Raw genomic sequence first — 27,166 nt, forward strand, 5'->3', positions numbered from 1 at the left:
TGTGTACATACAGGCCCAGCAACTCTGATCCAATAGAAAGTTGGGAGTCTACAGGGCCAAGGGGTCCTTCCTGGGGTGGGGGACGCTTGAGGCCATAGTTTGCCAATGTGTTGGGCTGGGCAGCTCCTCCTCAGATAAGACCAACCCCTGTCTAACATTGGCAGGTCCAGCACAGCTCCTGGTGGGCAGTGGCCAGCCTGGGTGAGGGCCGAGTCCCACAGGGCAGGCCCCTGTGAGCAAGAGGTGGAACGTCCTCATCAGATAGGCCTGGGCCACCTGGCCACCCTGGAGCCAGAAATGGGGCCAGCCCTACCCACCTGCTGATGGTGTGAGGGCAAGCATTAGAAGAAGGGAGCATGGTTGCTGGACAGTGGCAGAAGTAACAGATGGCCACCACCCCTAGCTCCAACCACCCCTACTTCATTTAACTAGTTACTACGGTAATGAACAGCAGCGCTGCCTACTGGCATCTACTTGGATGAGTTACTTTCTACTTGGGCAAGTCACTTAACCTCTCTAAGCCCAATTTCTTCCTGGGCAAAGGGCAGTTAATAAAATAATCTGCATCACAAGATTGTTGGGAAGATTAAATGAAAGGACTCCAGGCTCAAAATGGACAGGCTAACAACAATAATTCTTATGATTATTAGTAAGATTCTGTCTCCTCCTGAGATCTCTGGATCCCATAGCAGCTCCCCAGGGAAGACTTCTCTCCCAGTGCCTCCCCCAGACCTGGCCTTGGTGAATCCAAGCAGCCACAGCCCAGCTGCCTCTGCAGGAAGGAATAAACCCAGCCACCGGGTCTGAAGTGCATTTCCTCACGCTCGACCTGCTGGAGTGATTCAGACAGGCCACCGGTGGGCCTGCTGGGTCAGGGACAAACCTGAGGCTCCAGGCAGCCCCGCCTTGGTCCAATCAGTCCTCTCTGGTGACTTACAGCCAGGCTCTCAGCAAAGAGGCACAAACTGAAGATGCCCAGCAGCCTCAGGTCACCCCATCCCCCCAACACTGGGGGGAAGGGGCTGCGTGATGGACCAGACACCCTCCCCATTCCTCCCGCTGCTCTGTCAGAGCCTGGAGAAGCCCATTCCCCTCTGGGCACACTTTTCTCTCACCCAGGAGGGATTTCTGCCTCCTTGGGAGGGGAGGGCAGAGGGCACATCCCACCGGGCAGAGCAAGGGGCCTGCTTGCTGAGCTGTCAGGAGCACTTCCTCAGAACAGTAGTCTTTGGCCACTTTCTCTCATTTAACCTTCACTGCATTGAAGATTGTGGTGGCCGTGGTCAGACGAGGAAACTGAGGCTGAGAGAGGATTGTGTCCACAGGCGGGCCTCCAAAGCCCCCACTCGTAACTGCCATGCTATACAGACACAGTTCCCAAGCCAGAGGCGGCTCTGCAAACCCAAAGGTGCAAATATGGCTCGAGCTGCCCCTCCCTGGGGGCCCCTGGGGGCCAGGCACTGAGCAAAGCACCCTCAGGTGATCATCTGGTCAGTGAACTGGGAGGACAGTCCCCCTGAAAACCCACGTGAGGACAGAGCAGGAAGCTGAGCCCTGCAGAGCAGGGGGGCTGGTGGAGCCTCCCCCTGAGAAGATTGGGGACTTTCTAATCCAGGGGTGGGGGACATCGCATGAGGGCCACCTAAGGCCTGGGAAATCATTTGGTCTGGCTCTGCCAGGCATTGGGGGTGAGTTCATTAAATGTCTGACCAAGTACAGCAGGCTAATTGTTAGGCTGATAATCCTGTATGGCCCTTGAATGATGTTATAAATACCCTGATGGCCCTTGGCAGAGAAAGGCTCCCCACCATTTGCTCTAATCCCTCCACCGGGCAGCCCAGCTGACCAACCCCAGGCGGCTGACGCCCAGCAAAGGGAGCAGCAGGGCTCACGCCCATCTCGGGCTAAGAGGGGCCACACCTGGAATCGGGGTCCACAAACTACGGCCCACAGCCAGTCCCTGCCCACCACCTGTTTTGGTAAACGAAGTTTGATTAGAACAGGCCGTGTGCATTCATGTCCACGCTGTCCACGCTGCTTTCCTGCAGCAATGGCGGAGCTGGGTATTCGTGACTGAGAACAGACTGCCCACCGCGCCCCGGAGCTCTCCGCTCTGCGCCTTCCCAGGACGCTCTGGGGCCCTGGCCTGGAGAAGTAGAACGAGTAGCTGGGAATGTGGCTCCCAGGTCCGTCTCTGCCTGGGCTTGCCTCTGAGATCCTTTCCTCCTCTGACTCCTCCCAGCCGTGAGGCCTGACCTCGCTGTGCCTCAGTTTCCCCAGACTCCTCACTGAGCCGCTGCAGGATTAACTTAGTGAAGATAAGGCAGGCCTCGCCGCAGTGCCCGTTGTCTCGGTCTGGGGAGCATTTCGGGAATTCTAACAAACGAGGCCTGTGGCCTGCGGCCTCGAGTTTGACATGCTTGCTGGGAACACGGGAGTTCACACGAAGGACCCGCAGAGGAGGAGGCGCCTCTGGTTACTTGATTACTGCACACAGGCCTGGGCCCGAAGGCGGGAAACTCGGGGCAAGAGAAAACTGGGTCTGGGCAGTCACACACATCCCTGGTTCTAGGCCCCGACACGCGTGCACGCATGTATGTGTGTGTGTGGTGTGTGTGTGTGTGTGACACACACAGGGCTGTCACTGTCGGTCTCTCAGTGTCTCTCCTTCTTCTTTGCTCTGTTCCCGTCTGTCTACCTCAGCCTCAGTCTTTCCTCCCGGGTCCCTCTCCCTCAGACCCTGCCTCTCCCTCCGCAGTTCCCACCCCCACTCCCCCGCCTGCCGGATGCCTCGCCCTGACTCCCTGCCCTCCACCCAGAACAGCAGGAAGCACGGGGGGGGGGGGGGGGGGGGAGCACAGAGTGCCCTGCCTTTGGTGACATTTAATCCCCAGCATTTCCAGGGACGAGGAGGAAAACGCCCGAGCTGGCATATCCCGAGGGGGCGCGTGCGATTCTAAGGGCTGAGCAGGTCCTCTGGACGGAGCTCAGCTTCGGAGAAAATGTGGGGCCTGGCGGGGAGGAAGCAGCCACTTAGGTGGAGGGAGCAGCTCCCAGCTTATCTGTCTGTTTTTCTTCATTCTCTTCCTTTTCAAGCAGAAAGCCACGCTCCTCCCTCTAACAGCTGCTGCACACCCACTGTGGGCCTTTCCCGTCCCGCTGGACTCTGGGAGGCCACGGTGGAGCTGGAAGGCCCCTTTGTACAGAGGCCTCCAGAAACAGAGTGAGGTTCTGGCTCCCACAGGGCCATTAAGAACTGTCACCAGCGGCCAAGCAGAGAGCTACCGTGGTAGCATTTTGGTTGCACAGAAACAACACACATCCGTTGGGAGCCTGCCATGGAGGTGCACCAGCAGGAAGCAGCAGGTGGCGGGGCTGCCAGCAGGGAGGAGCCGGGCAGAGGCCAGCCGGCCAGCACACCCCATCCCGACAGGTGGCCTCCCTGCCCCACGCCCCTGTCCCACCAGGTGCCTAGCAGCACCCGCATTTCACAAAGCCCACCCTCTTCCCCAAGGACGCAGGCCCTTTACCGCCGGATTCTCTCAGGCCCGAAACCACAGGGAGTGCCCGCTGTTCAGCCCTAGCATTCGCATCTGCTGGCGCGACTGGTCTGCAGCAGGAGGTGGTGTGTGTAAAGGCTGAGAAGGGGACCCCAGCAACCCCACTTACTGATGCCAAGCTTAGCATTATCAGGAGAAAACAGCCTCCCTCCCCAGTTCCCATAAACCCATCCAAGGAACAACTCTGATGGGCCTTGCTTGGGTCACATGCTCCTTCCTGATCCAATCACAAGAAAACTCGGTGCTTTGGTTGGCCCAGCCCCTTCGGACAGGGTCAGGGCACCCTGATGAATGTCCCCCCATCCAGGAGCACAGGTAAGCGTTTAACCTAGATTTGAAGTCTCCCTAAGGAAGACTTCCCAGAGGAAGCGACTTCTACTCTGAGACCCTCAGGGAGAATAGGAGTGTCCCAGGCAAAGAGGCCGAAGAACAGTGTTCAGACAGAGGGCCCAGCAATGCAGAGGCCCAGGCTGCTCCAGAGAGCGTCTCGCTCACAGCAGTATCCCCCGCGCCCACGGCACAGCCTGCCGTCCCACCCGTGCTCAGAGAATGCTTCCGGATGAAATCCGAAATTGGCTGTGTGGCCTTGGACAAGTCGCTTGCCCTCCCTGAACTTCAGCTTCCTTCTCTAGCTGGTAGCTTAATCATCCTAACCTTCTAAGAGAGTGGTTCTCAACCTTCTGGCCCTTTAAATACAGTTCCTCATGTTGTGACCCAACCATAAAATTATTTTCGTGGCTACTTCATAACTGTAATGTTGCTACTGTTATGAATCGTAATGTAAATATCTGATAGGGAGGATGGTCTTAGGTGACCCCTGTGAAAGGGTCGTTCGACCACCAAAGGAGTCGCGACCCACAGGTTGAGAACCGCTGTAAGACTATGCAAGAATCTAATTGTCAGTCCCCAAATGCTCAAGCACTTCCTCCGTGCTCGACTTGTGCAGAGACAAGGCCTGCCTGCCATGGGACAAAAAAGGGCTTATACACTTGGCCAGACCTGCAGCCAGAAATCAGAAGGGGTCCAGGGGGAGGGGCAGGATAAAGAGAGGCTCAAGGACAGTGAGGCCGACAATGGGCTCTCCAGTCAGGGAGAAGTGGGGCAGTTGCCGACTCCCCACTCCCCACCCCCACCCCATCCCTTACTTTCCACCCTCCCACCCCATCTACCTGTGATCGCACACCACCCTGGGCCCACCGAGCAACCCCACAGGGAGGGCAAGACATCTTTCCCTGTCCCCTGGCCCCAGAACGTCCTAACCTGAATAACAGGTTGTGACATCTCAGCAGGAACGAGGAAGAAAGGAACTGTTTGGGGTTTGGTGGCTGCAGAGGGAATTCTTGTCCACCCAGCCTGCAATCCTGTCCAGCAGGCGGGCCTGGGCTTCCACTCCAGAGCAGCCACGGCTGGCAGGGCGAGCCATTGGGGCGGACTCGGGAGAGCAGAGAGCCCTGCAGTGCTGAGAGGGTAGTGGGGGCTCATCTAGGAGGGACAGCAGGCCGTCCCTGTCCCTCCCCTGACCCTGGCTAAAGCTAGAGTCCCCGCTTGGCCCCGCATGACAGCGAGAGGCTAGCTCCCTGCCCAGATATGTGCCTACCATCTCTCTCTCTCTCTCTCTCTCTCTCTCTCTCTCTCTCTCTCTCTCTCTTGTTCTGTACATGGGTGATAGTCTTGTTCTTTCTCTCTTTCTGTCTCTGTCTCTCCATCTCCCTCTCCCCTTGTCTCTCCAGTCCGTCTCTGTGCATGCTCCCTGTGGAATATCCATGTCTGTCCATTCATCTGCCTATCCCTCTCCCTCCTGTCTGACCCTGCCCCTGTCCTTCCCTCCTGTCCGCCCCAGTTACCCTAACTCCTCCACGCACAGGGGACCCCACAAAATGTCCTTTGAGCCTCATATCCAGGTGCCGGAGCTCCTGGACTATATAGGTCGCCCCTCAGAACATTCAAGAGATAATACAGTTTTATATCGGGGTTTGGGGTTGCAGGGGAGTTGGTCACTTGAATTTCAGAAAGTTAACTTGTACAAAATCTCTGTGGTTGGAGCCAGGTGACCACTCTGCTTTCTCATCTAGAAGGCCCTGGAGGGTCAAGCCAGGACGGTGGAGTTTGTATAATCTCAAGAGGAGACGTGGATTTGCCTTTGTCGTTGCTGTTGTTTAAATATCAACAGACCCAGCCCACCTGCCTCAGTGCCAGGTCCCTGGCTCATATCTGGATCCTTGGCGGTTGGGCTTCAGGCACCATGTCTGTTGAGATAGATTCTTAGGGAGAAGAAGATTCTGGGGGGGGGTTGGGAGACGAGCAAAGCGGTGGGAGCCAGTCGCTGCTGTCAGAGGCCCTCAGAGGCCCTGAGCTGGCTGTGGGGAGGCCCAGACCTGGGACAGTAGTCGCCAGCCCACCATCTCCAGAGTCCTGCTGGGGGTCAAAGCTGCCGAATCGATGGTAACTGCTCAGGCTCTGGGGGTCGGCATGGGGCGAGGTGGGCCCAAGGATGGCCCTCCCCTTGCCCAAGACTCCAAAGGGGAGGGAACTTCTATTTCAACTCTCCTCTCAGACAAAAATCACTGGTGGAGGGACCCTGTGGGGATGGGGTGGCCAGACACCCACATCCAGATTCCGACTCTGACCCTTGCAAGCTGAGCTGAGCAACCCTGAGCTTAGCCATGGTGAGTCTTAGCTACTCACCCGAAAATGCAGGCTGTGAGGATTAAAAGCAGGTGATGCACGGACAGCGCAAACGCGCCTGCAATACGCGGGCCCTGATTGCTCTTCATTTGCTACATCAGCAAAGATCCCTGATGGTTTCCATGGGGCTCGCTAGCTCATGTCTCTCCGCTGACTGGATGGATGGACAGGTGAACAAATGGATGCATGGATGGGTGGATGGATAGGGAACTAAATCAATTCTCCAAGAGATGGTGGCTGGCAGACTGCACCTTACTCCACTTTCTAATCTCTACACGCGAAAAAGCCATGTTGAATATCAAATCCCAGTGAAGGAGAGGTGGAGGCAGAGAGGGAAGAAAGAAAACCGCTGCTCTGTCCATGTGGCAGGTGGTGAGGAACCAAACTGGAAGGACGGTGGCCTCACTGAGAGGTCCCGGGCCCTAACCTTCAGTCTTCTTCACTCTCAGACCCCTTCTCACTGCGTGGAGGAGCCAAGCTCCGGCTTCCCGTTCGATTTTCTTCTCTCCACAGGCCGCCGCTGAGCCCGAGCCGCTCCTCGCCGGGACAGGATGAGGCCTTCAGGTAGGACCGGGAATGAGGACTCTAGGGGCCGAGGTTGGTTTGAAGTCCTTTTTCTGTCAGCGGTGTCTGCTGTTCTGGACTCAGAGGGCATTTGGCTGTATCTTTGTCAAGTGGTCAGGCCAGAAGGCCAGGAGGAAACCAGTCCAGGGTGAGCCTGGGGAGTGGAGGAGGCGATTTTGCCTCCAGGCGGAAGGGCTAGGAAACCTTGGGCGCCTGGACCCCAATGCGGCCGGGATCATGGGGAGTCCTCCTCTTGGAAACCCCTGACCCTGATTGGAAATTAGGGACAAAATATTTGCTCCAAAGAAAGCTCTTCCAGAATCCTCATGCCATCGGGCCGGGCATGAAGAGAGCTTTGCCTTCTAGTCTATGCCCTCATTTGGACAGATAGAGAAACTGAGGCACTGAGTAGGACAGTGGTGGCGAACCTATGACACGCGTGTCAGAGGTGACACGCAAACTCATTTTTTTGGTAGATTTTTCTTTGTTAAATGGCATTTAAATATGTAAAATAAATATCAAAAATATAAGTCTTTGTTTAACTATGGTTGCAAATATCAAAAATTTCTAGATGTGACACGGCACCAGAGTTCAGTTAGGGTTTTTCAAAATGCTGGCACGCCGAGCTCAAAAGGTTCCCCATCACTGGACTAGGAAGTGAACACAGTGCCCTGACATCCCACAACAGCCGTGAGGGGGTTGAGTTTCAAAGTCAATTTTCTAGCCTGGGTTCAAATCCCACCCCCCACACTTACTAACCAAGTGGCCACCTCCCTGAGCCTCAGTTTCCTCGTCTGCAAATAGGAACAATCAGCAGGGCCCAGCACAGGGTTGCTGTGAGGATGAACTGAGATAACTGACGCATGGAAAAGCTGTTGGCACGGTGCCTGGCACAAAACGCGTGCTGTGTAATGTGATCCCCGAGAGAAAATCCCACAAGCAGCCCCCCTGCGTCCTTGAAGATGAGGGTCCCACACACCTGCGCTCCACCCCACAGCACCCAGGGGGCCTTCCCACTCACCCCAAGGAGCTTGGAACCAGCGCGAGGCCACTGAGCTGAATTCAGGACTGAGGAGAAGCGTGATGCCGGGGGGCGGGGGGGGGGGGAACGGGGGGCGGGTCAGCGGGCTCTGGCCTGGTGGTTGGAGTGGATCCGGAAGCAGCAGCAGCCACCAGAGTCCCTGAGCGGGAGGTGGATTGGGGCCCGCTTCTCGCCCTCGTGGAAGAGCAAAGAGCAGGACTGGGAGCTCAGGGGGGTCCATCCCATGTGTGGGTTGGTCCCCAGTGATGGGACGGGGTCGGGCAGCATCTGTCTGTGAGGCAGGGGAGGCCCCTCTGTCTGTGTTCCTGTCGAGAGCTGTGTGTGGTTATTGGTGGTGGCTCTCGGGGGAGTTGATGGAAAATGTGGGGGACAAACAGCACTCCCCGAGCGACCCTGGAGGCTGCCTAATGGTGACAACAATCACATCTCTCCCAGCAAGCAGGGGCTCCGTGGCAAGGATGTCACCATACTCACTCTGTGACTGAGGGACTCCAACTCAGGGGCCGAGCTCCGTCCGCAGCCACACCGCGTGGGTGGCTGCCAGCACTGGCCAGGGCCTCCTGACGGCTGTGACGCTCACCTCCAGGCTGTCCGCCTGTGGCAGGCTCCCAGGCCTCGCCCCTGGAGCTGCTCTCTCTGGAGGGCTCCAGGAAGGTGTGCTTCTAACTTTCTCTCCCGTGGTCCCACTTGGGGAATGTGGCCCGTCATCATGCAGCACCGTCTCACCATTCTCATCATCACGTCGTTCGCACGGCTCTCAGCTCGGGGGCCCGGGGGCCGGCCCACAGTGTGGGTGTGGGTGTGGGTGTGGGTGTGGGTGTGGGTGTGGGTGTGGTGTGACCTACAACGTGGGGTCTCATGACGGGTCTCCCTGTGCGGATCTGACAAGGACCGCATGGAGTCTCGCCACGCGGCTTTGCGATGCTGTCCGGTGCTGTGGTCTCATGTCCGGTCTCCTTGCTCTGCAGGACTGTTTCGTCTCCTGGCCTTCATCTTTGTCCTGATCACCTCATTGATCTTTATCCGCAGCTACATCAGCCTCAGCATGAAAACCATCCGTCTGCCCCGCTGGCTGGGTGAGTGCAGCTCACCGCTGGGGCAAGGCCTGTGGACCAGGGCTGAGGGCCGAGGATCTATCCCTCCCTCCGTCCCTGGGGACCCTGAGACATGACTGAGTGTGGGCTTGCCTTTGGCACCCCAGCCATTGTGGGGTGGCACATGCTCTGGCCAGGGCCACTCCCTGTTGTTGAAATGAGCTAAAAGTCCCATCTCCTCTGGGAGTCCTTCCTCATTTGCCACTGATACCCCTTCACACACACACACACACACACACACACACACAAGCATACACATACACACAGACATACACACAAGCATACACATACACACAAGCATACACATACACATGTGCACACACATAAGCACACACATACAAGCACACACAGATACACAGGCACCCTTCATAGGCAACACCCGCCTGTGCACACAGACACATGCATCTCTTCTATGTGCTGGAGAGATGTGGCACGGGCACCCCCAGGCCCTGGCCAGAGCATGTGCCTACTACATCCAGGGGGAGCTGGGAAATGAGACCCAAGAAGGAAGGCAGAGAGCAGGAACGCAGGGAGGGGACGGGGAAGAAAACCATCTGTGCATTGAGTGGCTTCCACCTGCACTGGCTGTTCCCTCCGCCTGGGACCCTCTTCGCACAGAGCGCCCTGGGGCCAGCTCCTTCTCAGCCTTCAGGTCCTTGCTCAAACGTTACCTCTTCAGATGCCTTTCCTGACCACCCGGCTACAGCTGCGTTTGTCACCAATGTCATTTATTTGTTTTTCACTTGGTTGTTGTCTGTCTCCACCCTCTGGAGTATAAGCTTCCTGGAGGCAGGGATTTTAGCTTGTGCACATCCATCTCTCTAACACCTGGTACAGAGCAGATGCTCAGTAAACATTCAATAAGTGAAAGAAAAATGGATGGATACATGGGTGATGCGTGGATGAATGAATGATGGATGGGTAGGTGAATGGATGGGTGGAGGGATGGATGAATGGTGATGGGTGATGGGTGGATGATGGATGAATGGTGGTGGGTGATGGGTGGAGGGATGGGTGATGGGTGAATAGATGGGTGGAGGGATGGATGAATGGTGGTAGGTGATGGGTGGAAGGATGGATGAATGGTGGTGGGTGATGGGTGGAAGGATGGATGAATGGTGGTGGGTGATGGGTGGAGGGATGGGTGATGGGTGAATAGATGGGTGGAAGGATGGATGAATGGTGGTGGGTGATGGTTGGATGATGGGTGGAGGGATGGATGAATGGTGGTGGGTGATGGGTGATGGTTGGATGATGGGTGGAGGGATGGATGAATGGTGATGGGTGATGGTTGGATGATGGGTGGAAGGATGGATGAATGGTGGTGGGTGAATAAGTGGGTGGAAGGATGGATGAATGGTGGTGGGTGATGGGTGGAGGGATGGGTGATGGGTGAATAGATGGGTGGAAGGATGGATGAATGGTGGTGGGTGATGGGTGGAGGGATGGGTGATGGGTGAATAGATGGGTGGAGGGATGGATGAATGGTGGTGGGTGATGGTTGGATGATGGGTGGAAGGATGGATGAATGGTGGTGGGTGATGGGTGGTGATGGTTGCTAGCGGCTTTACATTCATAGTCTCATTTAATCTGCACAGATGCCCCCTAGGGTGATCCATGTTGTGATTGTGGAGTGCACTCATGCTTGACCTCCTGTTGTGTTTTTATGCATAGTCTGCGAAAACAGAAGCTCCCAAATTCCCCTGTAGATGTCAGAATAGGAATGGGAACCCAAGCCTCCCAGATCCAAATCCTATCAAAGGAAGGAGAGAAAGGGAAGTGATTGATACCTCTGATTTTGTCCTCCTCAAAGACCAAGAGTCCCCTGCAATGGCATAGTCAAACATAATAACGCCCAGGTCAGCCCATGGCCACAGCAGCCAGAAGCCAGGCACCCTGTCTTTAACACAAGCTCCCCACCATGGGGTCTCAGATGTCCCTCACCTTGTCCACTTGTCAGCCACGGTTTATACCCAGGTCAGGATGGTTTATACAGAGCATGCTGGCCACCGTGTCCCCAGCCCAGGGCACTGCTTTCATAGACTAGAGATTGGCTGGGCTGCACTGATGGCCTTGGAGGAGATGGGCCCAGGTCGATGATGGAGGCTCAGACAGGAGTCAAGACCAGGGGTGTCCCCTGGAGGAGAGGGCCCCAGCCTGAAGTGGGAGAGGAGACAGTGTTTGAAAGGAGACCCCAGAACTCAACCACCTGGGGTTTGACAAATCAATACCTCCAACCAAAATTACCCAGTGACTATTCTGTTAGGTCCCAGACCCTGAAGTGAGGACCACACACCCCCCAACCCCCACTCACAGTTTGAGCTAGGGAGACAAATAGACTTAATCACAGAATATACAAAAACAAGAGTGCATGATCCTGAGTCCTGAGAAATGCTCACAGTGGCAGGAAATAGACCAGTGGGGAAAGTGACCATCAAAACCCATTAGCGTTGCCCTAGCCAGTTTGGCTCAGTGGATAGAGTGTTGGCCTGCAGACTGAGGGTCTCGGGTTCGATTCCGGTCAAGGGTGTGTACCTCAGTTGCAGGCTCAATCCCTGGCCCTGGTTGGGGCGTATGTGGGAGGCAACCATTGATGTGTCTGTTTCACATCATTTCTCTCTCTCTCTCTCTCTGTCTCTCCCCCTCCCTTCCACTCTGTCTAAAAATCAATGGAAAAATATCCTCGGATGAGGATTAACAGCAACAACAAAAACGCATTAGTGTTCGGCACAGGAAGAGGTAACGTTCATTTACTGCAGAGATCCTTAACTTGGCTGCACTTGCAGATAATGCATCAATATAGAAGCACATGTATTACTAGAGCACACACTTATTTTCTAATATTTTATGACACATTGATATGCATTTGGTTTCCTTTCTAATCCAATCTATTTTGTGTCATGATTTGGTAGCTTGCAGTCTGTTATAGTAGGAGGTACTAAGTGTCTCAGAGAAGTGGGAATAAATGTATTCATAGGCTTTCCCAAACCACCACACGTCCATGGCGCCAAAATCAGGAGACTGAGAACTCCTGGTCTACCTGCAAACTGGGCAGGCTCTTTCCGATGGGCGTGACAAAGCCAACTCTAACTGGTTTAAACATAGCGGATGTCTTGTGTCATGTGACGGGAGTCCATGGATGACGGGCTTTGGTGTGGCTGGATCTAGGGGCCCTCACAAAGCCTCCCGAGTCCCTGTGTCCCTGGGCTCTGCTGGTTGCTGAACCTCCTCCCTGGGCAGCCTTCTCTCTCAGGCAGGAGTGATGGCTACCGTCTCTCCAGATGCTCGTCTTCCCGCTAAGCTGAGAACTTCTCTCTCCCTCGGGGCCATATACCCCCGAGGGAAGGGCTGTCCCCAGAATGTAATGTCAGGACTGCTCCCCCCTGGCTCCCAGCCTACTCCTGGAGTCTTGGAGGCAGGGGGAAGGGACACGCCAGGGTGAACAGCCCCCTGATGACCAAATGGAAAGTGTTTCAGTGGGGGGCCCCCCAAAAAGCGTTCCCACCCCTAGGATTTCTGTGGGGGGCCCTGTCCTCTAGGACTCACTGCCAGTATCGTGGGAGACCTCCCGTGGAACCCCTGAAACAACCAGGATTCAGTGTGAATGAGATGTTAGAAAGTGACCACGGCCCCACGCCCGGAGCAGACAGTCAGGGAGTCAGGACAGGGACACTCTGACCTGGCTGACCAACACCAGCCACACGCTCCGGCCCGTCGCTGAGGCCAGGGCACCAGGTGCTGGGCGGGACCCTCACAGCCTGACCTCACTGGGTGGTCTCCACAGCCTGCGAGGTGGGTGTGGCGGCCTCCATGTGAAGTCGAGGGGAACCCACACCCGACACACAGCCAGGAGCAGGGCTCCAGCCCCTGCGGGTTTCACAACAGACCCCGGCTTCTTGTCAACCATGAGAGTCGTGTGTGTGTGTGTGTGTGTGTGTGTTCATGTGTCCATGAGTGTACATGTGTGCCTGTGTGTTAGTGCATCTGCATGTGTCTATGTGCATGTAAGTATACATGCTTGTGCATGCATTTATGTGCACGCTTTGTGTGTTTATGTATTTGTGTGTCTGTGTGTGATTGTATGTGTATGCTTATATGTGTGCACATGTGTATGTGTATGCTTGTGTGTGCCTGTTTGTGCATGTATGTGTATGCTTATATGTGTGTGCATGTTTGTGTGTGCTTGTGTGTGTGTTCATGTGTCCATGAGTGTACATGTGTGCCTGTGTGTTAGTGCATCTGCATGTATCTATGTGCATTTATGTATACATGCTTGTGTGTACATGTATGTGTACGCTTTGTGTGTTTATGTATTTGTGTGTCTGTGTGTGCTTGTATGTGTGTACTTGTGTGTGTACACATGTGTATGTGTATGCTTGTGTGTGTATGTCTGTGTGTATGTGTATGCTTGTGTGTGTGTTTGTGTGTGTGTGTGTGAAGGGGTATCAGTGGCAAGTGAGGAAGGACTCCCAGAGGAGATGGGACTTTTAGCTCATTTCAACGCCTGCCATGGGAGGGGACTCTGCTCAGCCAGGCCAGCACCACTCTCAATCCCCTCTTCCCACTCCCCAGCCCAACCTCCATCCTGCAGGGGGGCCCTAAGCACTTTCTCACTAAGCAGATTCTTCTTCTCTCCAGCAGATCCACCCTCCAAGAAGACCCGTAAGTATCTCCCAGCACCCCCTGCCTTAGTGAGATGCTCAGGGCCTCTAGCCCCAGCCCTTCAGGTCCCAGAAAAATCTCCTTTCCAGAACCTGCCCGGCTCCCTCCTCCCACAGCCCCATGTGCCCTCCGACCCCCTGAGCCCTGTGGCAGGAATGGCCCCTTCCCAGCCATTCAGGCTGATAGGATGGCTGAGCTGTCTCCTTCCCCAGCCCCCCACCCTGCAGTCTGGACATGCCTGTACCCGCCTCCCCTGTCCCAGCACCTGGCCTCGTACTTCTCCCTTGACTCCCCCCACCCACAGGCAGCCTCTAAGGTAGACCCACTGACATGAAGAGGAAACCTGTTTGACCACCCTGAGTTACACGGGTGCCTCCTTTTACGGCTGGCGAAGGGGGGCGGGGGGAGATCTCTGGCAAGTCGCACAGCAGGTTCTGGGAGCAGCCCAGGCTCCCTGGCCGCACCCTCCAGTGCTCAGCCTCACACCCTGAGCAGCAGCACTAGCTCCCTCGGGGGCTGGGCAGCGGGTGGGGTGGTGCCCAAGCCCAAACCCAGAGAGCAAATCCCCTGCCTCCCAGCGGCTGAGACCCCGGGGCCCCATCCCCTTCATCCCTCAGCCTGACCGTGCAGGCTGGATGGTCAGAAAATCAATCCTGGGAAAGCCGGCCTGTTGGCATTGGTTTATCAGACTCAGCTGCAGTTGATAAGGCTCGGGGGCGGCGATGGGGGTGGGGGGCGGGGGGGTGGGTCCCAAGGCCTGGACAGCACCTCCCACATAGGGAGCCCCTCTGGTCAAGAGTAAACCAGCCTCTCCCTGACCGTGACCAGGCAGGTGTCAGAGGTGGGGCTCCCGGGCTCACGAGAGAAGAGGACCCTCCCAGCCTCATCCGCAGGCCCCTTGGTGGGGTTCCATCCCCGCCTCCGCCCTCTCTCTTCTGAGCTACAGGCCTGGGCACCCACTCTCTCCCGAGCAGCCTCAGGGGTGCCTCCAACCCGGCGCTCACTCTCTGGTGATCACGTCCCCACTGAGCTCTGGTCACACCCTCAGGTGGGTGAGGGGACAGAGAGCCCGGGGCAGGCACTCTGCTCAGATCCCCGGGGCTGCCCGCAGCCCAGGGCGCCCAGGCCCAGCATGTGCCCGGACGTGGGGGCATTCAGTCCTAGAAAGGGGCCTCGCCTCCTCAGAGGAGCCACAGGCGGGCCACTTGCACCTGCGGGCTGTCCCCGCAGAGGGCGCTCTTTCCTGCTTCCCACAGCGGCTCCCTCCAGAGGGCGCTGCTCATCCCCCCACCTCGGGCCTGGGCTAGGCGCCCAAATGCTCTGTGTGGTCACCCAACGAACAAGTACTGCGGGCCCCCCGGTGCCGGCACAGGAGCCACTGAAATGATTCCACGAGATAATAAAGAGGGAGCACTTGCCCCGGCCTGGCACACAGCAACCTCCGCGTGTGCCCGCTGCCCTGCGGGGGCTGTGGGTTTGCTGCAGGCGCCGCGGCCGGAGCGGAGCGAGGCTGCCCAGGCACTGCCTTCCCTGTGCAGGTGGGGTTCCCCTCATCCGTGTCCTCCCTGCTGGTACCTGCCCACGTCAGGTGGAGGTAAAACACCCCTTAGCATCAGTCCGAGCCTGCCACGCCGAGAAGGCGGCGATGTCCCAGCTGGCAGGGCCCCCTGAGGGCCGCGTGGCTCTGCAGCTGTTTGAGGGTCCAACCTACACGTCCCCCCTTCGTGGGCCTCCTGAGTCGGCCCTGGGAGGGCCTGGTGGAGAGGAGGCAGGTCTGAACAGCAGCCCCGATAATCACAGCTCCACACAGTGTGTCCTCAGTGGGTTCCAGGGAGGGCGCTAAGCACTCAGTGGGGGGCCGGCACTGCCTACCTGTCCCTGTGGAACCCAGAGCCCGGCCCACAGTAGGTGCTCAGTAACTGAGGGGGTGATGGGAAGAATAATCATTTACTCCCCGTGGGAACCCCGCAGGGAAGCCCCCATAGTTATCCCATTTCACAGAGCAGGAAGTTGAGGCGCAAGGAGGTTGAAGACTTGCCCAAGGGAACCCACTGGTGAGAGATGCTCCTACCCACCATGCTAGGGCCCCAGGCAGTCAACAGGGGCTTCTCTGGAGGAGAGGGAGCTCAACAGGCTACTGCGGCCCCAGAAGAAGGTTCTGGAGAAAATCTCTTCGTCACGGTGCCGCTGGCATTACCCACACTCATTGCTCCACACACACTGACCAGGGGCCTGCGCTGAGTGAGGCACTGGGTGAGGCTGGGGCTGTGAGGGGAAGCCCAGAAATGAATTCTGGGGGGTCCTACACACAGCTGCTGCCACCAAGGCTGGTCTGTTCCCTCCCCAGGGGTCGTGAAGGTCAAGTGTGACCTCAGCAAGCCCTGCCCAGACAACTTCTTTGCCTTTAAACTCCTCAGCGGGGCCGCCAATGTCGTGGGCCCCTCCATATGCTTCGAAGACCACATGTAAGTACCAGAGGGACTCCTGTGTTTCGTTTCCTTTATTGCATCCATCCATCCATCCATTCATTCATCCATTCATTCGCTAATTCAGAGGCTGTGGGTGTAGGCCCTGAGGCCAGCCCACACCTTCCACACACTTCCTTTTACTGCGGGTGGGTGAGTCCCACATACCGGTAATCCTAACAGCTTCCGGGTCTGCCCGCACCTTGCTCATTGCTCACAGCACCATCTCACCCAGCCCCCCAACACTCCCAGCACCATCTCATCCAGCCCCCCAACACTCCCAGCACCATCTCATCCAGCCCGCCAACACTCCCAGCACCATCTCATCCAGCCCCCCACACTCCCAGCACCATCTCATCCAGCCCCCCAACACTCCCAGCACCATCTCACCCAGCCCCCCAACACTCCCAGCACCATCTCATCCAGCCCCCCAACACTCCCAGCACCATCTCATCCAGTCCCCAACACTCCCAGCACCATCTCATCCAGCCCCCCAACACTCCCAACACCATCTCATCCAGCCCCCCAACATTCCCAGCACCATCTCATCCAGCCCCCCAACACTCCCAGCACCATCTCATCCAGCCCCCAACACTCCCACCACCATCTCATCAAGCCCCCAACACTCACAGCACCATCTCATCCAGCCCCCAACACTCACAGCACCATCTCATTTCATCCTCACAGCCCCGTGGGGTTGGGGGCCATTGTTATCCCCTTTATACATGAGGAAAATGAGGCTCAGAGAGGTCAAGTGACTTGTCCAAAGTCACACAGCCAAGGAGCCTCAGAATAAGGCAAAGCAAGGACCTCAGTGGGTAGTTCACGTACCTAAAAGGCCAGAGGCAGTGGCTTCAGGACCAGCTGCATCCAGGGGTTCAAACCATGTCATCAGGGTTCCCTCCCGCATGGTCCTCAGCTCTGCTTTCCTCACCGAAGACAGGCCTCGGGTGTGGACAGCAGGGGGACCACAGCTGGTCCGCACACGGGCCCCAGCCAGCACCCCAGGGGGGAGAGAGCTTTCCATCTGAATTGCCCCATAAGGGTCCCCAGGGCGCTGGCTGTGCCTGGCCGGCCCTGTGGCCACAGGCACAGGGTGCTCTGCTGTTTAGGCCTGGGAGGGAGGGTGGCCCTGAGAACCAGCGGCCTGAGATGGAGGCCAGTGCTCCCAAGGACACCACAGACAGGAGTGGGGACCCTGACCCTTTTCTCTGAGCAGACTGCTCTGGTCCGGACAAGCCCCGAGTGGCTCCTCGAGAACCCAGCCCACCGCCCGCGTCCGGAGGAAACATGGCCTGAATCCTGCCGGGCACTTCCTGTTGCTCTGCCTCGCAGCACGTGGGCGTGTCCGAGTCCCGAGTCCTGGAGCAGTTCATTCCACACCGGGGACCCACTGTCGCATTTTGTTTTCCTTTCCTTCTTCAGGATCATGAGTCCTGTGAAAGACAACGTGGGCAGAGGCCTGAACATCGCCCTGGTGAACGGTGAGCTGCTGACCACCCCTCAGACAGCCCCCACTGTGGGGGGGTGAGGGGGGCGCTGGGTGCATTCCTTCACTTCCTGCCACATGCCCTGGGTCGTCCGTGGTGTCAGGCAGGGAGGCCTGGCGGGCCTGTGGGGACAGAGGTATGGGGGACAGAGGTATGAAAGGCCCGGTCCTGCCGCAGCCCTGGCCAGGCCCTGCCGTGTGTGCCTGTCCCAGGAGACATGCTTCTTTCTCCCTGGGTTTTAAACCAACACCATGAGGCCTGAGAGACAACGATGGCAGCATGAGATCATGGCTGGGTGCACACCTTCGTTCATTTATTCAGCCACGTCAGCAGCAGCTGTGGTGGGTCCGGCCCTGCCCAGAGCGCTGGGGGCGGGGGGGGGGGGGGGGGGGGGAGGTCCTCCCTGGCTTCACAGCCCCTGCGGGTGTGCATGAAGTTCACACACAGCCGCAGTGTGGGAGCGTCTGTGGAGCTGGAAGCACAGACCTGGGGCAGGGCCATCGGGGAGGTGAGGTGATGGTCAGCTGCGGCCTAAAGGAGGGTAGGGTGCCCGGGAGAAAAGCTGGGAGGCTCCTCCCAGGCAGGGGCCGCACCGTGCAGGGCGAGGAGGGAGGGGAGGGTGGTCTCTCTGGCTGCACCAGAGACAGGCAGCGGTGGGCGGCGAGGCTGCAGAGGCCGCAGGGCCAGAGGGTGAGGGGCTGTGCGTCCCACTAAAACGTGTGGCTTGAAGCAGAGGGCAGTGAGCGACCTCAGGAAGGCTTTGAGCAGAGCATGAGGCCCAGCCCTGCATTCCAGAAACTTCTCTCCTACCTGAAGCGGGTCGGGGGGGGGGGGGGGGGCTGGAGGTAGGGAGACCCAGGGGAGACCCCGTGTCACTGACCCTGCTTCTCCAGCAGGCGATGAACGGGAGGCCAATGGCAGGCCAAGCCTGAAACGGGGACGCCTTACAGGAGGGGCTTTATTTACGGGATTCGAGTCCGGACCAGGTGGTCTGGCCCCAGCCAAGACCCCTGCTCTGCCTTCAGCTCCTAGATGGGGAACATGGGCCAGTTCCCTGGATCTAAGAGCCACTTCCTGGGACAAAGGGCAGGGCAGGGGGGAAAGGGCACAGTGGGCACTCAGGAGGGAAAGGTCGAGCTGTGTGTGGCATGTGACCACACTCCCGCACTTGGGATGTGACGGGGTAAGACTGGAACTTCTAGAGGTGCATTTCCCAGGAGCCTTGCAGAGCCTGACAACTCCCTGGGAGCTGAGGAAGGGTGGGGGCTGGGAGGGTAGGAGGCCAAGAGGTGGGTCTCCCCCAAAGTCTTGAGGAGAGAGCAGCCTGATTGACTCCAGTGGTGGCCCTGCCCAGAGGGAGGGCGTGCACGCCGCTGGGACTGGTCCCGGAGCCCCTTCAGGCTGCAGAAAATGCTCCGGCCGCAGCTGAGCAGGCTGGAACCTGCTGGTGTTCTCTCCCCGCAACTGGGCCCCCTGCCCGAGAAGACCTCTCAAAAAGTCTCTGATGACAGAGGCTCAGACTGCGGCCTCCTTCCTCACCCCTCACAAAGTCCAAAAACAAAAACAACCATCAACAATAGTAAAAGCTAACGTTTAGTGAGCATTTACTACGTGCTAGCTATTTCATTTAACCCCATCACCATGCTGGAATGGCACGATGCTCAGTGTCCCCATGCTCCAGGTGAACAGTGGACGCTCAGAGTGGTTAGGCGACTTGCCCAAGGTTGCACAGCCAATAGCATCATCTAGATTTTAACCCGTATCTGGCTGGCTCCAGGTCTGAATCACTCAACTGAACTACCTCCCTAGACTAGACATGTCTCCAAGCATGTATGCAGCACCTACTGTATGCCAGCTCTGTGCCAGTCCAAGGAATCAGTTCTCAGGGCCAGGGCCTCCTCTGTACAATGAGCCAGAACAGCACAAGGATTGTTAAAGGTTGGTGCTTTGCAACCTTTTAGGAACTGTTCAAACTATATCTCCTCCCTCTGATTCCAAAAAATTCCACAAATGCACGTGGTCTCAGTTTAACAGGGTCACATTCCCCTTCCAAGGGGCCCAGGTGAAGTGCCCCGGGGGCTTGGACATCAGTGGCTGGAAGGATCCGGGAGGAGCTGCAATGCGAGCTCCCTCCCCCACCCCACCCTCCACCCAGCGGGAGACCCTTCACCACCAGGGCCCTGCCCACCCTCTTCAGGAATCCTGGACCTCCTATTGGGTGGAAAGGGGGAAGGACCCCCTGTGCGACTGGAGAGCTGCCATCCCCTCTGCAATATCTCCATCTAGTGGCACCGAGCGGGACTGTACGTTTCCTCCAGAGCACACGGTTCTCTGTGGGTCTGGGACCCTTTGCAAAACTCACAGCACGCAACTGAGATTACTGAGCTCAGGACACCGAGTTCCATTCAGCAAATCCCTTCCCCTTCAAGAGTCAGAGGACTCCAGTTGCAGAGCTCCGACGTAGGTGGGAATAAAGGTGACAATTGTGGTTCTTTTCATGCCTAGTTTGTAGCTAACTTGTATCTTGTATGCTGACTATCTACTGTAAAGACATCTTATTTAGTTCCCAAAGCCCATTGTTCAGATGGGGGGGAAAAAAAAGAGGTCAGAATGCTCATGGGTGCGTTAGGAAGTGGAAAGGCAGGACACAGACCCAGATCAGTGGAATTCTGTTCGATCCCAGAGACGCTCCTCCATTTTATTGTACCACTCACATCAGCCCAGACGCTACGGGCATCTTCTTAGTCCCGCATGCTTTCTACGGGACCTGATTCTGTTCCATTATTATTCTATCTTTAGACCTTAGACTAAAAAGTACTCGTTTTCCACCAAATGACAGGCAGAACGACACAGTCCAGCAAGTAACAGTTCTGCTCTCTCACCCCTCAGGAACCACGGGGAAGGTGCTGAGTCAGGCCAGCTTCGACATGTACTCCGGAGGTAAGTGGGCACCTCTGTTGGCAATGAGGTCACGGGTGGGCTGAGCTCCTTCCTGTGGCGAAAGAGCTATCGGGGTGCCGGGGGGGGGGGGGCTGGCTCTTGTTTCCACAGAAGACACCCAGAAGGAGGCGTGATGGGGGTTCACGCCGTCCTGCGGCCTTTGAAACGTGGTGATCTCAAACAATGTCAGTGGAGAAGTGAGGTGGGGAAGGGGAAGCAGCCAGCACAGTGTGTTATCAAGCGATTGAACACGGCAGGCAACTGGACGTCAGGGGACAGTGTTCGAACAGACGCCTCAGAGATGTCCCAGTGGGGCAAGGGAGCTGGGGGCTCCCACCCCTCATTCCGGGGCACTTCCACACTCTGGCCTGCCCCAGGGTGCGAAAGAGAATGTGGAGGCCAGAGAAGACCTTCCGGCAAAGACGTGCTCGGGCTGGAGTTGCAGGCCAGGCATGTGTGCAGAACGCGGTATAGGGCCCAGTTTGCTCTGCTAGATGGGAGTGTTTATTTTAAGGCCACAGGGGTCCTTAGTGGGCGAGGCCTCCTGGGCCCAGAAAGGACAGCTGTGAGGCGCCCGGCTGTCTTTCCGCAGCGTCTTCTCTCCTCTCTCTGCGCAGACATGCTGGCCGAGCTTCTCTGTGCACAGGCCACCCCCTAGGAAGTCACAGTCCTCCTTGCCCCGAGCAAAGCCAGGCCCCTGCGCAAATTGCTCCATATCCAGAGAGCCGTCTGCATGATTAGAATTTTCCTTTAAATTGTGTCACTTTTCTAATCTAAATAAACTAGAAGCCTGATGCACGAAATTCGTGCCAGGGGCTCAGCCCCCACCATCGCAGCGGCTGCTTCTGCCTCGGCCCCCGCCGCCACAGCTTTGTCCAGAAGGTCGTCTGGAAGGACATCCGGAAGGGTGTCTGGTCTAATTAGCATATTATGCTTTTATTATTAAAAGGAAATTATGTCATTGCCCTGAGTAGAAAGACAGTATTGCTGTTTTGGTCATAAAAGTAAGCACAATAGGAACAAATCAGTGTCCTTAAAGGAAGCAGGGAGCTGATGCCCCCGTCAGCCCCAGCCCAGCCCGCATCAAGGCCTGCCCTGGGTCAGATGCAGTGATTTCACAGTGCAGGGAGGCAATGAAGGTGCAAATGGGACCGGACCCGCTCCTTGATGTGAACTGGAGAGTTGTAGGAGCCTAAGTTCTCTCTCTGTGACCCCAGTTACCTGCAGGCCAGTGGGTGCACCCTCCGAAGAAATCCAAATCACTAACCCAAGAAGACATATGCACCCTCAGGTTCACTGCAGCATTGTTTACAATAGTCAAGACAGAGAAGCAACCTAGGTGTCCATCAATAGGTAAACAGATCAAGAAGATGTGATTATTACATTGAAATATTACTCAGTGAAGTATTACTCAGCCATAAAAAAGAATGAAATCTTACTGTTTGTGACAACATGGATGGACCTACAGGATATTATGCCAAATGAAATAAGTCAGACTGAGAAGAATACTGTATGATTTCACTTATACCAGTGTATAGAATCTAAAAACAAACAAAAAACAGAAACAGACTCACAGACACAAAGAAAAGCTGATGGTTTTCGGGGGGTGGGGAGTTAGGGAGGGATAGGATGGCTGAAAATGGGGCCGGGGAATAAGTTTATAACTTGTAGTTATAAAATAAGTAAGTCACAGGGGTGCAATGCACAGCTCAGGGAATATAGTCAATAATATTGTAGTAACTTTATACGGTGACAAATGGTTACTGCTTATCATGGTATCACTTCATAAGGTATATAAATGTCAAATCACTGTGTTGTACATGTGAAACTAATATAATATTATATGTTAACTATACTTATTTTAAAAAATTAAGTCAGCCTAGACAAGCTAGGCTCTTAGCCCCTGTAGAAGCGGGTGTTGGGGGTGTGCAAAGAGCCCCGAGTTCCTGAGAGTCGACTGGCCTCTGTCCCCCAGTGGAAGTCCCCAGGCCCTTCCACCAGTAGTTCTCTCCCAGCTGCACATCAGAATCACCTGGGAACTTGCAAATTCCATAATCGGGGCCCAGACCACCTGAGCGAGGGCGCCCTCACCCCTCCTTGCAGGAGCACCACCCAGGAGGCCGCCTCCCGCTGGGCCCTCAGCTGCCCGGGCCACTCCTGGGTCATCAGGGCCGTAGGTGGGAGGGAGAGTGGCCAGCGGTCTTTCCCTTGTTTTCCTTGCTCCCCCAGACCCTGAGCTCCTGGTGAAATTCCTTAAAGCAGTTCCAGAGGACGTGCTGGTGCTAGTGGCCTCCTACGATGACCCGGGGACCAAGTAAGTGGGGACCTCCACCCGCTGGGGGGAAGGGAGCCAAAACCTCCCTGCCCTTTCTCTCCCCCCCCCCCCCACCAGCCCCGTCTTCTGGCAACTTCTCCTAAGGAAATAGCCAGACAAGCGCATAGAGATGTTCTAGGAAGTTCATTGCAGCCTTGGGTACAACCGTGACGAACGGGACACATAGTTACAGAAATCATGACATGTGGTGACATATGACACGTTTCTATAAATACCTAGGAGGCTATACTGCATCAAACATGGTGATGCAGAAAACAGTTAAGGACATGGAGGAATACTCATCCTTTAGTGTTTTTTATTTTATGTTTGATTGCAGTTTGCATTCAACACTGTTTTGTCTTAGCTTCAGGAGTTCATCCCTTAGTATTAAGTAGGGGGGGGGGGGGGGGGGAGCTGGTTACAAAAGAGTTGGTATAATCCCCCAAAACATGGGGGAAAGGACATGAAGGAAATACATTAAAAGTTTACAATGATGGTGTTGAGAGGGTGAGGCTGTAAGTAATTTGTGTTACTTTGTGATGTTCCATATTTTCTGAATGAACTCGGATTATATTTGTAAACAGAAGCCAACCGTTCTAACACCTCCCAGCTCCCCCAGGGGCCTTCGGGGAGGAGTCCCGCCCCGCCCCGCCCCCCCTGCTCCTCCCGGCGACCGGCCTCCCGTGCTCCCCCTTCTCCAGGCCGCGCTGACGTCCTCTCTGTCCTCTGCAGGATGAATGATGAACTCCGGACGCTCTTCTCCAACTTGGGCAGCTCCTACGCGAAGCAGCTGGGCTTCCGGGACAGCTGGGTCTTCCTGGGGGCCAGAGACATCAGTAACAAAAGCCCCTTTGAGCAGGTGGGTTCCTGGCGACTCCCGTCCCAGGGAGTGAGGGGCAGGGCCTGGATGGATGGACAGGCCGGGGTGGCTTGGGAAGGACACACGGGGAGTGTGGGGAGGGCCATTGGGCTGTCACCCACCCCAGCGGTCAGGGTGGCCTGATGGGCTCACCCCAGAAGGACGTGGTCTGGACCATTTTGCCAGGATATTTTGCACGTGGATGAGCACCAACAAGGAGGGGGGGGGGGGGGGGGAGAAAAGAAGGGTGACAGGCAAGCGAGGCCTGGAAGAAAGAGAAATGGATGGAGAGACGCAGCCTGCGTGGTGGGGGGAGGGGAGCCCAGCACAGGGGTCAGGATGCCTGGCTTTGCCCCCCCCCCCCACCTTAGCCAAGCCCCTCCTCCCAGGCCGCAGTCTCCCCACCTGTGAAGGGGAGGGTTTGGACCAGGGGAGCCTGAGGCCCCTTCTGAGTTCCCTGGGGATAGGGTGACGTGGGACCAATTAGGGGACTCGGGGGAGCCCACCTGAGTATGTGGGAGGAGTCAGGAGGGGTACCCATATAGGATCCACGGTCACTTCCTAGGGTGGCCCAAGGAGAGGGGGCCAGGGAGGCCCCCAGAGGTGGAGTTTAAGGAGCGCTCATAGGAAGGGGGGTCAACAGAGGGTGGGGGGCCCCAGGGAAATGCTTCATCTTCTCCCCTTGTCCAAGGCATCCCCATCTGTGCATCCGCTGCCCAGACAACTCTGAAACCTGAGGGACTGGCCAGGCCTTCCCGACGGTGATGAGAACGCTCAGCTCTGCCCAGCTCCAAGATGGGGGGCTAAGGTCAATGATTCAGACATGCAGGGCCACTGAGGGGCACAGACTCTGTCCTGGGGGCAGCGGGGAGCCATGGGAAGCTTAAGAGGGAGAGTGACAAGAGCAGATTGATCATAAGAAAGCCTAGCATTCCACCAGCACTTGCTCTGTGCAGGCACCGGAGCAAGTCCCCCCAGGGTCCTATGCTACAGCCACCATGAGGTGGGTACAGTTATCGTCCCAGCTCACGGAGGAGGATCCAGAGCCTTGGAGAGGCTTTAGTGAGCCAGGTGGATTTCTCATCCAGGTCTGCTGCCTCCACAAAGACTTCCTGTCCTGGCTGCATTCAGAACAGCCGCCCAGGCTGAGCCTGGAGAGCTCTGTGGGCGGGAACCTTCAGATGGCAGGGAGTAGGCGCTGCAATGGCCAGACACCAACCAGCAGCCTGGAGGGGCAGGGGCTGCAGAGGCAGAGCCCAGAGCCAGAGCCCAGAGCGCAGAGTCAGAGGCCAGTGCTGAGGCCATGGAGGGAACCAGGGAGGGAGCCAGGGAGAGGGCCAGGGAGGGAGCCAGGGAGGGAGCCAGGGAGGGGGCCAGGGAGGGGGCCAGGGAGGGGGCCAGGGAGGGGGCCAGGGAGGGGGCCAGGGAGGTAGCCAGGGAGGGGGCCAGGGAGGTAGCCAGGGAGGGAGCCAGGGAGGGGGCCAGGGAGGGAGCCAGGGAGGGGACCAGGGAGGGGGCCTCGATGGGGCTGCTGGTTTTTGCCTTGTCTGGAAAAGGTGGGCCTGGTTCATAGGCATCTGCTTCTAAGAGAATGTATTCTATTAGAAGTTACTTTTTAAAAATAAGAAATAATACGAAGTAGCTGGAGATGAAAAGGAGAAGAGCCTCTATTATACCCTCTGGGTGGAGAACGCAGGAGCCAGGAGCCAGGGTCCCCAGAACATCCCTGTGGGAGGTACCTGGCCAGGGCAGGGGGGGGGGGGGCGGTGACGGGGGGGGGGGGGGGGGGGGACTGGGGGAGATGGGGGAGGACTCTCTAGGAAGATGCAGGGCAGGCGCTGTTCTTCCTTAAAGCACAGCTTCTCTAGACCCATCCAGACTGGGCCGAGACAGCAAAGAGAGAGAGTCAGCGCCATCCTTTTCCTGAAATTTATGATCAGCTGACTGAGACCCATCGCCCAAAAATGAACCAAAGACCATGATGGATGAAAGCCATCGTGTCATTTGACCCCACACCTGGGAACTGGGTTTTAGAGGAGCAGCATCTAGAGTAGGGGTGGGCAAACTTTTTGACTCGAGGGCCACAATGGGTTCTTAAACTGGACCGGAGGGCTGGAACAAAAGCATGGATGGAGTGTTCGTGTGAACTAATATAAATTCAAAGTAAACATCATTACATAAAAGGGTACGGTCTTTTTTTTTTTTTAGTTTTATTCATTTCAAAAGGGCCGGATCCGGCCCGCGGGCCGTAGTTTGCCCATGGCTGATCTAGAGTCTAGTCTTTCTTCCTAAGGGTTAGCCACGATTATTCCAGCCGTAGATTTTGCCATTTACAGTTTTTCTTGCAAAAACTAAGCCTGGGCATTTAGAACACAACCTTAACTGCCTTGGCGCATGTATCATTTATGTGAATTAATAGTACACAGTGGTTCCACCACGTAACAGCAGGGTGGCCGTAAGCAGTTACTTTGGCCCCATGTGCCTCAGTTTCCCCATCTGTGTCACGGGATGAGAATAGTATGCACTTCTTAGGGCTGCTGTGAGGATTAACTACATAAGACACTTGGTGCCTGGCATAGAGCAAGCGTTTAATAATAGCTAGGATGCTTTATTATTGTTGTTGTTGTTGTTATTTTGGATGTTCCAGCGAGGCTGGTGGAGAATTTGGGAGAGGGCCTAAACTCTGCAGCCCCACCCCCACTCTTGGTGTTCCCACAACCACCCCATGACAGTCAGTGACTAGCCTCTGATCCCATCTCTGAAATCTTGGGCAAGTTGCATCCCCTCTGGGGCTCTGTTTGCCCATCTGTGAAATGGGCTAATAACACCCAGCCCTGTCCACCAGGGGGCAGTGGTGAGAAGGAAGGAAGTGAAAGCATTAGGTTTTAAAGCACCAGGCGAATGCAGGTGTGAGTTCTGAGCAGTCTCCCATTACCGCTGTTTCTCCCTCTCCTCGCCTCTCTAGTACTTAAAGAACACCCCCGACAAGAACAAATACGAGGGCTGGCCGGAGCTGCTGGAGCTGGAGGGCTGTGTGCCCCGGAAGGTGTTTTAGGGCTGCGGCTCCTCCTGGCAGCCGCCGGCGGGACTGGATGGAGCTGAAGGACAGCGGGCAGCGGACAGCGGGCAGCGGACAGCGGGCAGCGGGCAGCGGACAGTGGGCAGCGGGCAGCGGGCAGCGCAGGGTGAGGCCGGCCAAGCAGCATGAAGGTGCTGAGGATCGCCGCCCTCTCTGCAGCTTCCCCTCCTGGCGAACGCAAGCTCCGATGGGCGATGGACGATGGGCGGAGGCAGCTGTCCCGCCTGGAGGTGGCCAGCCTCGGAGGGTCCCTCCGGAGCCGCTGTCGGTGGGGAGAACAGGTGCTTTCCCTCGGGAACTCTGACCGTTGCCCCGATCGAGGGCGGACTGCCCGCCGGGCAGAATTAAATTCTGTTTTTGCTCACGTTGAATGACCTTTCTGGACACTCGGTGTGCAGCGTTTCTCCCCGAG

At 56.6% G+C, this 27,166-nt stretch overlaps 1 protein-coding gene across 8 annotated transcripts in view; it reads left to right on the forward strand.

The window, feature by feature from the left end:
• Nucleotides 1-27,166, forward strand: part of FAM3D (FAM3 metabolism regulating signaling molecule D) — a 28,997-nt gene extending 1,831 nt beyond the window's left edge. Inside the window, exons 2-10 of one of the 8 annotated variants that reach the window (XM_081105452.1) lie at nucleotides 6,759-6,809; nucleotides 8,820-8,927; nucleotides 13,587-13,607; nucleotides 15,955-16,072; nucleotides 17,498-17,556; nucleotides 20,452-20,502; nucleotides 22,732-22,816; nucleotides 23,549-23,675; nucleotides 26,641-27,166. In XM_081105452.1, the coding sequence (XP_080961578.1) occupies nucleotides 6,797-6,809; nucleotides 8,820-8,927; nucleotides 13,587-13,607; nucleotides 15,955-16,072; nucleotides 17,498-17,556; nucleotides 20,452-20,502; nucleotides 22,732-22,816; nucleotides 23,549-23,675; nucleotides 26,641-26,730 (672 nt within the window). In that variant the 5' untranslated portion in view covers nucleotides 6,759-6,796 and the 3' untranslated portion in view covers nucleotides 26,731-27,166. Of the gene's footprint in view, nucleotides 1-6,694; nucleotides 6,810-8,203; nucleotides 8,506-8,819; nucleotides 8,928-13,583; nucleotides 13,608-15,954; nucleotides 16,073-17,497; nucleotides 17,557-20,451; nucleotides 20,503-22,731; nucleotides 22,817-23,548; nucleotides 23,676-26,640 lie in introns of those variants that run through there. The other 7 variants (XM_081105451.1, XM_081105455.1, XM_081105450.1 and 4 more) reach the window with 7 other exon arrangements.

The sequence above is a fragment of the Myotis nattereri genome, assembly GCF_964212035.1.
Source record: "Myotis nattereri genome assembly, chromosome: 14".
Taxonomy (NCBI): domain Eukaryota; kingdom Metazoa; phylum Chordata; class Mammalia; order Chiroptera; family Vespertilionidae; genus Myotis; species Myotis nattereri.